Source organism: Nicotiana attenuata, unplaced genomic scaffold (assembly GCF_001879085.1).
Source record: "Nicotiana attenuata strain UT unplaced genomic scaffold, NIATTr2, whole genome shotgun sequence".
Classification (NCBI taxonomy): domain Eukaryota; kingdom Viridiplantae; phylum Streptophyta; class Magnoliopsida; order Solanales; family Solanaceae; genus Nicotiana; species Nicotiana attenuata.
The window spans coordinates 143,996-157,654 of NW_017671208.1; the positions used below are offsets into that span (position 1 = coordinate 143,996).

Genomic DNA, 13,659 nt, shown 5'->3' on the forward strand with positions numbered 1-13,659 from the left:
GCTTATGGCTTGCAAGCAAATCTAGCCAAAAGTAATATCTATTTTGGAGGAGTCAACAACTCAATAAGATCACAAATATTGCAAGAGCCGGGATATATACAAGGAGAACTTCCTTTTAAATATTTAGGTGTTCCACTGTCATCCCAGAAACTCACCCTAATTCAATGGCAACCACTGATAGATAAAATTGTTGCAAGGATCTCTTCGCGGATCCAGTTGGTGAAATAAGTTCTTTTTGGCATACAAGCATATTGGTCTCAATTATTTCTATTACCTGCTAAGGTCATTAAAGTAATTGAGGCATATTGTAGAAGTTACGTGTGGTCCGGAACAAATAGTATCACCAAGAGGGCTTTGGTATCATGGGACAAAATGTGCCTACCAAAAGCAGCATGTGGGTTGAATATAACAAATTCGAGATTGTGGAACAAATGTGCACTAATAAAGACCTTTTGGGAACTTTCTCAGAAACAAGATAAATTGTGGATTAGATGGATTCATAGTTATTATATAAAGCAGAGACAAGTAAGCACTATTCCAATCCCACAACAAGCTAGTTAGATGGTGAGGAAATTGCTGGAAGCAAGAGGAGACTTTAGTCATATACATGGCACCCCGCAAAAACAACATTCCATGATCAGACACTGTTACAAGCAACTCTTGGGAACTTATTCTAATGGAAGCACTTCATGACAATAATGCAGCTAGATCCAAGGCTGTATTTACCCTATGGGTATCACTACATGGGAACCTTAATACAACATATAAACTTGCAAAATGAGGACTTAATATTTATCAGACTTATGTTCTATGTCATACCACAACAGAAATAAGTGAGCATCTCTTCCATGAATGCACTTTCTCTCAACATTCATGGGGAAGATTGATGTTATGCTACAAGGACCAATACCTCTGAGAGCTAATGCCAATCAACAGCAATAGTGGCTTCACAACAATGTCAAAGGAAAATCTACTAAAGCTCACCTAGTGAAGCAGGTGTACACAGAAACTATATATGCAATATGGATTGAAAGGAACTCTAGGATATTTGAAAAAGTGAAAAAAAAGGTGGATAGTTTAGCTAGAGAAATTGCTTGTGTGTGTAATGTGAGAGCTTCTGTAAAGATTGGTTGCATACTTAACCATCTGCCTTTCTAGCAAACTGTGATAAATAGGAGCAAGTCTAGACTTGGGTGTAATAGCCAAAAAGTATGATAAGAGTAGTTACATAACTATAGGATCTTTGTTTATAGTTTTAGATTCAACAAGCAGAGTTGTAGCTTGCTGTACTTTGTAAAGTTTCCCAATTGGTAATTAATGAAAATAGTTAGTTACCAAAAAAAAATCTATCTTTCTCAATCAAATGCCGCTATAATTTTTTTTTTTCAATTTTCTTGTCAAACTGTATATCAACTAGGTAGACGCCCAATCAAACAAAATAAGAAAGATAAGAGTCACTATTTTGAAAGCAAAAACATATTATTCTCATAAAATTGATAATAGAGGATATTTACAAGTTTGCTTTTGTCTACCCCGAGGGGTATCTCGATGACGAGCATAATAGAGTCGTAACATCATATCTAGCTACAAACTCCTATGTCCATCAAATTCTCATATTTCCCCCCTTTTGTGATAGTTTCTTTCTCCCAACTTTTTATTCTATCTTAGCGTTACCCATACTCCATGCATCTAGAGTCTCAATTGTGATTGGCTCCGTACCATTATTAAAGGCAAATAAATGTGCCTTGTCGTTAATCGCCAATGTTGGATAAACTCTTGATGTTATGCATGTTTTTCCACCAGCACCAAAACTCTCCACCACTGAATTATCAATCTGTATCCAAAAAATGATTAAAAAAAGTTAACAAACGGACTAAATTAAACAGAGAGAATTGGACATATTTACATAAATTAATGAAAGAAAGATTACCAAACTCCTGAGGGACAACTTTTTGTCGACTAAATCTACATCCACATATCCAGCAAATGAAGGTTTGTACATTGTTTCATTATACTTAAGAGTTGACCTGTCCAAAATAAACAAAATTGAATAAAATATTTAGTCGCTAGTCAATACACATTGATCTAAAATTGTGCTTATAAGAAAGAGAAAATATACATACCTTGTGGCATCAGAGCACATGAGAACTTTGTAATTTTGTTGTGCTTTGAAAACTCTAAAGAAAACAGGTGTGTATTCTTCTAAGTTTTGAGAAGCTAATGTTGCAAGACCAAATGGCCCAAGCCCACCTTCAACAGTTGAACCCTTAATTGCACAAACATCTTGTGCATAAAGGTCTGCCCAACTTGGATCAAATGGCTCTGCCTTGTCCAAGCTTGCAAAAGAGAATGTCACTTCAACATCAGCCTGTCATTTTCAAACAAGTTAGATCGGCTATATTAAGTAGGCGTTTGGACAAAAAAATTATTATTTTTTAAAAAAAGTTAGTGTTCGGAGTTAAGTTAAAAAATAGTATTTGGAATTTGAAATTATATCTGGATATGCATTTTACTTGAAAAAATGTTGCAATTTTGTAAGTGGAGAAATTTTTTTTTACAAATTTTGAAATAGTGGTCCAAACTACTTTTTGGTTTTTGAAAAACTCATTTTTGAATTTTTTTAAAAAACTTATAAAATTTCATGGACAACACATTTTCGAAAAAAAAAGTCGAAAAAAGGGAATTATTTTTTTTGGACAAAAGGGGTCGTAAATCTAAGAGATACCAAGTGATTCTATATAAACTCATCCCGAACCATTATTAGACAAATAAAAAATAATAAAAGTTCTACTGATGCATAAATCTGGAAGAAAGAAAAAAAATATTTGAATTAAGAAAAGTAGAAAAAAATTCAACCTGTGCAGGTGTGATTCCTTGAACTTCAACCATCTCCCCTTTGTTCAACTTCTTGTTGCTCAATTGGACCTTTTGTTTTCTTAGAGTTTCTAATTCTTCAACAGGCCATTGAACCAATTGTTTACCACTAGGGTCAAGCCATAATTTACGTGGAATTAATTGAATTCCAGCCCATCCTTTTTCAATATCATCATCGGGCATAATATCTGATTCGTTAGCCCAACCCCAAGTAACTCTTCTATTTTTGCTAGGATCATAAAACGATTTAGATGCGTAGAAATTTCCATAATCAAGTCTCAATCCCTTCCAACTATCGACCGAAGTGTTATCTGGAATATACCTGTCTTTTTTAATATCGTACGTACCAACAGTATAGTACTCAAACCTAGTAAGATCCATACTATTTTTAAGTGCGTACTTAGAATTTTCGTCATATTTATCTAAACCATTTGTACCTTGTAATGATACAGGGAAAAAATCAGGACATTCCCAATTTCCTGTATTAGCAGTTGAATGAAGTGGATGTTTAGCTTTAATCCATCTCATAAAATCTTTACTTCTATACATTATTGCCAATCCTCTCTTTTTTCTCAAACTTCCTATTATAATTCTCCAATGACCATCTTTGCCCATCCAAGCTGTTGTCGGGTCACGAAATTGGGTCTTGTTGATACTGATATCAGGGACGATTAACGGGTTGTTATCGGGCTTGATCCATTCGCGAAGATATGGATCGGATAAGTTAGCCGGGACGGCGTAATTTTGGACTTGGGTTTTATTGGCATCAACTATTCCAGTGTACAAAATAATGGGCTTGTTACCAGGGAGAATTGTTGCTGAACCAGACCATGTACCATATTTGTCAAATGGTTTAGATGGATAAATTGCAGGCTCTAAATTAATCCAATTGATTAAATCTTTTGAGACTGAATGAGCCCAAACAATGTTGCCCCAAACTGATCCGTTTGGATTGTATTGATAGAATAGATGATAGTATCCATTGAAATACATTGGGGCTGTTGGAAATAACATGAAAATCATTAGCATAAGGAATAATTCATGGTTTTATATAATAAAAATTAAACAAGTAGAAAAGAAAGATTTAACTCACCATTGGGGTCTATTGTATGTTTGTTTGATGGCATTGAGAGAGACCATGAAAAGGAAATAATTACAAAAAAATGATTAGCAAAGATAATTGAAACAATTTACATATATCAATAATTAAATTATATATATATATATATATATATCAACAATTTACGTACCATTGATCCAATGCTTTGGTGGTTGAAAATGATAACCAGTTCTGCCAACAGTTTTAACATTTACAGCACTTGAATCTTGTAGGTGGATAAAAACTTTGTGGGAAGCTAAAACGCCATTATTGGATAATAAAACTATAAAGAAGCAAACTAAGATAACTGGCAAAGCCCAACGAGAAGAGCTTTTGTTAAATAACTCCATTTTCTCTATCGGGCTTTGACAGATAGTATTTAATTTATATACTTAATTTTTTTTTGTATTTTTTTTATGTGGAGAAAGAAACTTGGGAATGAAGAAGAATGGAAAGTTTGAGGAGTATTTATAGTGAAAAAGATGGGTGAAAGTTTGTTTTGATTGAGAGATTGAGAGTTGATTTAGGATCTTTTTTTATTAATTAAATGGATAGGACAAATTTTATATTTTTTTTTGGATAATATTTATCTAAGAAAATATATTTTAATGGCAGAGCGGTTGTTTTGGAAAATTTACTGCTTCTTCTTTGCTCAATGAATTTTTACCATCTATTATGAGAACGAGTCTTTTGTCATTTGGTATCCCTTTAATTTCAAAAAATAATTAAAAAATGGGTATTTTTTTCAAATTAACATACATACAATAAATTTTAAATGGACAATTAAGGATTTATATATTCCAAATTTATTTGAGACTTACACATATTTGTTACTGTCGTAACATAAATACAATAACGTGGTATATTATCTCTTATACCAGCGAAAAGTAATAACGGAGTCAATTAATTTAAGTAGTAATGCCGTATATATGCCTATTTAGAAATCGTATGTACCTGATCTATGGTACGTTAAATCATGCGGCCATGCATTAGTTGGTGCTATTTTATGATTTTTGTTACAATTACGTTAAATTTGGTTTGTTTGCTAAGGGTGTTCAAGATTTAATATACATGCATGTATAAAAAGTAAGTTTTGGTTTATATATGCGTTAGTATAATTTTTTTTATATATACAATATAATTTTTTGATGAAAGGTATTCAACTGACCACCCTATTGTACATGGCTATGCCAACTGGTTACTCCTAGGAGTGTTCATGGTTCGGTTTGGATCGGTTTCTACCTAAAAAGAAACCAAATCAAGTAAGTCGATTTTTCAAATATTAGAACCAAATCAAACCATTTAAGTCGATTTTTTCTCGATTCGGTTTATGTCGGGTTTTGTCGGATTTTTCTTAAAAAAAAAGACATACACTACCAAACACATATTCCGGCAACCACATTTTCAACGTAACACTATCAAATCAATTGCCCTTTGAGAAATCTATTATTTACTAAAATATATTGATGATAATTGAATCAAATAGTGATGAATAATTTAAGGACTCAATTAAAAATATNCAATAGAGGAAGCTGGTGTTTGTGGCGATGTTGAGGTTAGTTTTTAACAGCGATTGCTTTTAAGTGCCTATAAGCAAAATGGTACAGTCAAACCTAGCTATAACAACCTCGTTTGTTCCAATATTTTTTGGTTGTTATAGTGAAATGCTGTTATTAGGGGTGTTCATGGTTCGGTTTGGATCGGTTTTTCTCTAAAAAGAAACCAAACCAAGTCAGTCGGTTTTTTAAATATTAGAACCAAACCAAACCAATTAAGTCGATTTTTCCCGATTCGGTTTATGTCGGATTTTATCAATTTTTCGGTTTTTCCGGTTATTTGTCGGTTTTTTCTTAAATATAAGACATACACTATAAAACACATATATTCCGGCGACCACATTTTCAACGTAACACTATCAAATCAATTGCCCTTTGAGAAATCTATTATACTAAAATATATTGATGATAATTGAATCAAATAGTGATGAATAATTTAAGGACTCAATTAAAAATATATATTTTTTTAACATGAAATGGATTCTTACACTTAACAAAAGAAAACTACCAATCAAACTAGAATATAAATGTAAAAACTGTACTAAAAGTGCAAACGATTAACATTCACCATAAATTTTTAAAACTTTGTATAAAAATATACATATATATAGGTGTAATAATAAATTTAAAATAGCTACTCCTATAGTCGGTTTGGTTCGATTTTTTTCGGTTATTTTTTGATTAAAACCACAATCAAACCAAATTTAATCGGTTTTTAAAATTCTAAACCAAAATCAAACCAAACCAAAAAGTATCAGTTTTTTGGTTGGTTTGGTTTGGTTTTTTGAATTTTTATGAACACCTCTAGTTACTCCCATGAGTCTTTACTCGCATGCTATATANCTAAGCAAATACTTCAAGAGAAATTTATATAATACATCTGAATACATAAATTATATAATTTAAAAAAAAACTATAGAATACATTCATGGCATATAGCGAGATAGTGAATACGATAAATACATAGAATACAGCGGGATACATTGAAATACAAATGGAAAAAAAAAAGACAAGAGAATACAATAAAATACATGGAATACAGCGAGATACATTGAATTACAATGAAAAAAAAAGACAATGAATACAATGAAAATCATGAAAATACAGCGTAATACATTGAAATTACATTGAAATATATTATTGTTCCATTCGTGAGATGAGATCCAATGGTTTCTTGACTAATTCTTTGATAATCTAGAGCAATTTTATCAGCTTGTTCTGCATCTTTGAGACGTTTTGCTGCACCTCCAATAGGTTTTGTACTGCTCTCTAGTATGCTTTTTACGTCGTATCAGTTTATTCCAAAGTTGGTTACTGCATTTAGTCCAGGGAATTTTATTGCTGCAATGCCATAAGTCGCCGCCAACTCCTCTACTGCAGTTCAATTCCAGAAGAAGACAAAGCAAAAAGAATGAAAAAAAGTTGATTAGCGTATAAAGGGAGGGGAAAGTGGGAAGGGATAGAAAGAAAATCGGTGGAAGGAGGAGGAGATCGGAAATTTTAGTGGGATGGGGGAAGAGAATGGGATGTATCAAAGTAAAGAGAGAAAGAAAATAGTGTAACTGATTAGCGTATTCAGTGTCTTAGGGCTAGGAGGTAACCAAAATTAAATATTTTGCTATAAACCTTAAAAGGTATCTATAGAATATAATTTTTTTAAATGGTATTTAGTTAAAATAAATAAGGTGTTAACCTTTGCTATAGGAGGTAAAAATTCCCTTCTCAATAGGCTCAAAAGGCCCAATGTAATTTGTAAAATTAGCACGAGCTAGCCAGTTTTCGGACTGGTCATTCAAAAATAGCCAGCGTTTGCAAAGTCATTGAAAAATAGTCACTATTTTGATGCAAAACGAAAAGTTCCAGCATAATATATTGGAGATTGGTGCACATGTGTATGAACTTCCAGCATATTATGCTGGAACTCGAACACACGAAAAGTTCCAGTATAATATACTGGAGATTGGAGCACCTGTATAAACTTCCAGCATATTATGCTGGACCGGTATATTATACTGGAACTCCAGTATAATATACTGGAATTCCAGTATATAATACTGGAGTATTTTCCGGATTTTGAACAGTGTTTTCATTCAGATTTATCTTTACATGAAAAGTGGCTAAATTTCGATTACTTTTGAAAATGTGACTATTTTTGAATGACCACTTGTAAATCTGGCTATTTTTAAATGGGAAACTACCACCTATATCCATTTATAAGTAGCTCATTACAAAATTGGCCAATTCATAAAAAATTACTAATATTAGCCAACTATTACTAATATTAGCCAATTAGTTATTTGTAACAAAAAAGGTCAAATTTTTGCTTTCTTTTGAGTAGGTGTTATTATACTAGATTGGGTACATCTTAAGGAGCTTGAATCTCAGTTTTGGGATGATTTGGTGAAGTTTTGAGGTGGTTTGAATTGAAATTTCGAAGTAAAACTTGAACATGAAAAAAAAAATATGTGTATAACACTGTGTATCATTTGTGTATCACATATGTATCATATTTGTATCAATTGTGTATCACATGCATATCCATGTATACATGTGTGTGAGATACATGCGTGATACATGTTTAATACATGTGTTGCAGAAGAATTTTTTGAACTCGTTTTAATTAGGAATTTTGATACAAAACCAGTCCAAATCACCTCCAATCTTCCTCAAATTTTGTATATTGGCTTATCTATATGTTTCAATGAATTTCAACTATACCCATTGAAAAAGTTCTTTTTTTGCTTAGATTTTTGGAATATTTTATAGATTTTTTTTTTGTATTTCATCACCTTATTTGCATCCATGAAATTTCCTTTCCTTCTTGCATCTAATGTTGCTAATTATGCTTAAAAATATGGAAGGATATTTTTGCATGTGATTCTTTTAGAGAAAGAACCTTATTTATTTGGTTTTTCAATTTTTATATGTGCTTGGCTAGTTTTGGTAAGTCTATGACTAATGGCTAGAGGTTGGTAAGTTGAGAATTATTTGGAACATTTGTGTAAGTTCTCTTTTTAAATTTCCATGTAATTTCTCTTTTGAAGTCCCAACGTTTTATGTTTCTTGAGCGTAGTAGTCCGTTCGCCAGACGCGCCCTTAGGACTAGCAGTGAAAAATACTGGAACATTAGACAATTTTTTATTACGAAGAAACATTAATCGAGTTGGCTAGTATAATTTGTAGCTAGGCTTACCTTCAAGACTATAGACGGATAAAATGAATGACAATTGTTCAGTCATGCATTTGTACTTTATTCATCTATCGTGCCAGAAAAATAACAAAATATTCATACTTCAACTTTAGGATTGTTATGAAATACATATTTATATGGATGTCCACTAATCAAATATAACTTCCACTACTCTTCTCCATTATGTAGATAACCCCCACTACTTCTCACCATTATTGTTGTAACTCCCTCACCTTCATAACCTACCCATGATCTTCCTCCATGATCTCAAATGTTTAATGGCATACTTATGGAATTCTTTTGGTATACCTCTATGTTGTACTATAAATAGAGGATGAGAACTCATTTTGTAACACACTTGAATACATGGAAGAAATAGATTCTCTTCTCTCTTTCTCTCTACATTGTTGTCTATCTTTTGTTTTATATTATTACTTTGAGCTAAGTTTTGTAACAAGGATGCAATTTTCTAATATTTATTGTAAAAACAGCAATTCTGAGCTTAAGAAAACGACGTTTCACTATAGTATCAAAGCCGTTCGAGTAGAGGCGAATAAATGCTAAGACAAATGATTATATAAAACTAATTTTTTTTGTGTAGTTATTTATATATATATATAATTGAATTAAAACAGGCTTAAATAAAATAGCATAATTACAACAATAATCTATATAATTGATCTTAACTTATTCGGGATTGAGACATAATAATATTATTCTATGTAAAGCAATTACTAGTACTTTTCCAATAGCATTTGTCGCTATTGCTGCCACTTCAGCTCTTCATCTTCTCTTATGAATCTTGAATTTTTCTATGTAAATGTTTCTGAATTCGCTCATTTGTCCTCTCTAGTAAATTCTAATATGGAGACTTGAAAGAAAGAAGACATAAAGCTGAAGAATAGTAGAAAAGAAAAGACATAAAGATGGAGATTTGAAAAAAAGAATGGGCTGAAGAAACGGTGTGTGTCAGAAGATAAGATCAATAATTCATGAAGAGGATAAATAAAGAAGAATCATTTATTAAGGTCATGTGAACGATGAGGTACAGTGAAGTATCCGACTTATTACTTTTAGAAATAAGTCAAAAATTGGATAAAATTATTTAAGAAAAAGAAGTCAATAAAGAGCCGATAACTAAAGACATAGAAGAGTTAATACAAAAATTTAGTAAAGCAAAAATAACCTCTCCAAATGATAGAACGGTTGAGAACAATCACAGAAACACCAGATTTTTGTCTATATGATACCTTTTAGATGAGAAAAGGTACTTAAAGTGTTTATGCATAGTTTTTCACACTCTTGTATCACTTGATACATATGATAACTTCCAAAATTTTAGGTATATATTTTTAAAGTTTATTTAAAATAACTTTTCATATGTTAGAAGGGGGAGTCTTGCAGCAATAGTTAAGTTCTCTTTATTTAATTTATAGGTCACGGGTTCGAGCCGTGGAATAAATCAATGATGCTCGCATTAGGGTAGGCTACCTACATCATATCCCCTTAAGGTGCAATCTTTCTCCAAAACCTCGTATGAATATGTGATGATTTGTGCATCGCGCTGCCTTTTTTTTTTTTTTTTTTAAAAAAACTTTTCAACTGTTAATTTAATATTATTTAAGCAACTACTATTGCAATATATATACGAGTTAATTAGCATTTCACACTCTGGTATCTAATCAAACAATACCAAATAAAAATAGAGAGATTTGTACAAAAGTATAGCCCAACACACTACAGTACACCTATGTAGCCATGTTTTTAAGTTTATAGTTGCATAAGCCATTTTTGCAACAGTGTTTATATGTCTTGTATACAACATTATACACCTATTATATAATTTATATCTATACTATATTAAAAGCACGAAGGTCCTTAGCGAAATGTTGTTCGCCTTTTTTACACTTTGAAAATATAGACATTTTATTTAAGACAAATGACTAAACATAGAATAAAAAGTAATTACAATTCTTAGTTTAGTTAGTTAAATATCATTAATCTTCTTCATATTCAGAGATTTAAATTTTTTCTTTAATCTTTATTCTACGTCACACATACATTACTTAATATTTTAAGAAAATATATAATGACTAAACATAGAATAAAAAGTAATTACAATTCTTAATTTAGTTAGTTAAATATCATTAACCTTCTTCATATTCCTTAATCTTTATTCCAGGTCACACATACATTACTTAATATTTAAGAAAATATATACTCATTATAGAGTACACGCGCAACGCGCGTAGCGTAAGACTAGTTGTAAAAATTAGGACTTCAACTCACAAAAAACATCACTAACTACCTTTAAATTTTAGCCATAACTTCCAACTGACATCTTCAACGAACCTCAATCATCATTCTGTCAAAAATTTAAGTGAATCACAATTCACAAAACTCATTTAGGAGTTTTCTATCTTTTAAAATCCACCAACAATGAAGTTTTTAGCTTTTCTCTTTAATTCACCCAACAATACTTAAATTTGTGATGATAAACATGAATATTCTCAAACCAGTTTCTAACATAGATCTTTTTAATACCTTATTAATATACAGATGAATTTTTTTTAAAAATTATATACAAAATAGGCCAAATTATGCAAGAAAAAAAAAGAATATGGTTAAAATTGGTTCGAGGCGTTACCCAAACTGTCTTCCCCGTAATTGTTTTTTTTTTTTTGACACGGCTGAATTAGGGGTGTTCATGGTTCGGTTTAGATCGATTTTTTCCTTAAAAGAAACCAAACCCAAGTAAGTCGGTTTTTCAAATATTAGAACCAAACCAAACCAATTAAGTCAGTTTTTTCTCGATTCAGTTTATGTCGGGTTTTGTCGGTTTTTCGATTTTTTCGGTTATTTGTCGGTTTTTTCTTAAATATAAGACATACACTACCAAACACATATTCCGGCGAACACATTTTCAACACTATCAAATCAATTGCCCTTTGAGAAATCTATTATTTACCAAGATATATTAATGATAATTGAATCAAATAGTGATGAATAATTTAAGGACTCGATTAAAAATATATTATTTTTTACACGAGATTTCTTACACTTAACAAAAGCAAACTACCAATCAAACTAGAATGTAAAGGTAAAGAACTATACTAAAAGTGCAAACTATTAACATTTACCATTAAATTTTTGAAACTTTATATATATATATATATAGGTGTAATAATAAATTTGAAATAGCTACTCCTATAGTCGGTTTGGTTCGGGTTTCTTCGGTTTTCTGATTAAAATCAAAACCAAACCAAATTAAATTCAAAACCAAAATCAAACCAAACCAAAAAGTATCAGTTTTTTGGTTGGTTTGGTTTGGTTTTTTGAATTTTTATGAACACCTCTAGTTACTCCCATGAGTCTTTACTCGCATGCTATATATATAGTTTATACACAGTATAATCTTTTGATAAAATTAGGTATTCTTTTTTTCTTTTTCTTTTCCCACTGTCTATTGTAACTTGGTTATATTATGTCCAATTTATGGTAAAACTCCCAAAAAGAGCAACCAATGATGTCAAATATCACTAAATTGTAAAAAGTTTATGATATATATATATATATATATATATATATATATATATACTAGTCTTATGGTACGCGCCTTGCGCGTGTTCCTATATCAGTATATAATTTTCAAAAATTACGTAACTATTATTAAATAATGTGTTTGAGTTATTGAATAAATATTAAAAATTATAAGTTCCATGGTGCTGTGTGCATTCATGTTCAGTTAGTTATTCATTTGCAATATGAATTTTAATTGAGTCAGCACAAAGGAATATATATTGGGCATCCACTTTCATAGAATTTAAAAGATAGCCAATCAGAAAGACTGAGAAGGGAAACTCAAAACCAACCTGCGCCTAACTCTTTCACATAACAATTTGCCAAATGTTACCAAATATCATTAACTACATAAGCCACATATTTGATTGCCTAACCAAAAAAAAAAAAGTTCACAAATTTCCAATTNAACAGCCAACTACAATATAATACACCCCCCCCCCCCCCCCCAAGTTGGAGGGTGGTTAGCCACACCCAACTTGCTCAAGATAGACCTGTGAGTGATTTAGTCAGCATATCGGCCAGTTGTAATTTGCTGGGAACATAGGATAAAGAAATAAGACCATCTTGGAGTTTCTCGCGAACAAAGTGGCAATCCAACTCTATATGTTTCGTACGCTCATGAAACACCGGATTACGAGCAATGTAGATGGCGGACTGACTATCACAGTGTAAAGGAACTGGAACAATTGAGGTAACAGAAAGTTCATGTAACAGCCTGGTGAGCCAAGCAAGTTCGGCAACAACTCGGCGCATGGAACGATACTCGGCCTCGGCGGAGGACAAGGACACAGTGTGCTGCTTTTTAGACTTCCATGTGAGTAAAAAAACCACTAAGTAACACCAAATAACCACTACCGGATCGCCGGGAACTAGGACAAGAAGCCCAGTCCGAATCACAATAAGCATGTAAGGAGAAATCAGAAGCAACAGACATGAACAAACCTTGCCCCAAGGTACCTTTGAAATACTTAAGAACATGATAAGCAGCAGAAAGATGAGATGAAGTAGGGGCATGCATGAACTGACTTAACAACTGTACAGAGAAAGCCAAATCAGGTCTTGTATTTGTGAGAAAGTTCAGCTTGCTAATGAGCTTCCTATACAAGAAAGGGTCAGATAAGAGCTCCCTATCTTCAATGGAGAGTTTCAAATTCACATCTAAGGGGGGCTGGCAACAGCATTGCAATCTAGACAATTGAATTCACATTAGAGGTCCAAAGCAAACTTCCTTTGGCAGATGATAACACCACCAGATTCAGAGAGAATTTCCAAACCCAAAAAATAATGTAAATGCCATAAATCTTTTATCTTGAATTGAGCATGTAGAAATAGTTTGAGAGAACTCATCTTCTCTTCAT

At 31.9% G+C, this 13,659-nt stretch overlaps 1 protein-coding gene across 1 annotated transcript; it reads right to left on the reverse strand.

The window, feature by feature from the left end:
• Positions 1-1,458: 1,458 nt before the first annotated feature.
• On the reverse strand, positions 1,459-4,403 carry LOC109206699 (beta-fructofuranosidase, insoluble isoenzyme 1-like). Its single transcript, XM_019369550.1, has 6 exons — positions 4,125-4,403; positions 3,968-3,976; positions 2,857-3,872; positions 2,124-2,368; positions 1,931-2,027; positions 1,459-1,834 (listed from the first exon to the last, which is right to left on the reverse strand). The coding sequence occupies exons 1-6, from the start codon at positions 4,321-4,323 to the stop codon at positions 1,655-1,657; spliced, it is 1,746 nt and encodes a 581-aa protein (XP_019225095.1). The 5' UTR covers positions 4,324-4,403; the 3' UTR covers positions 1,459-1,654.
• Between the last annotated feature and the right edge of the window lie 9,256 nt (positions 4,404-13,659).

Bases quoted from the DNA above. Each gene is read 5' to 3' on its own strand.
- LOC109206699 (XM_019369550.1), bottom strand. From the start codon at position 4,323: ATGGAGTTATTTAACAAAAGCTCTTCTCGTTGGGCTTTGCCAGTTATC. The intron at 2,369-2,856 runs GTTGAATTTTTT...TGAAAATGACAG, and splicing joins AAGGAATCACACCTGCACAG to GCTGATGTTGAAGTGACATT. The intron at 2,028-2,123 runs GTATGTATATTT...TATTTTGGACAG, and splicing joins ATGTGCTCTGATGCCACAAG to GTCAACTCTTAAGTATAATG.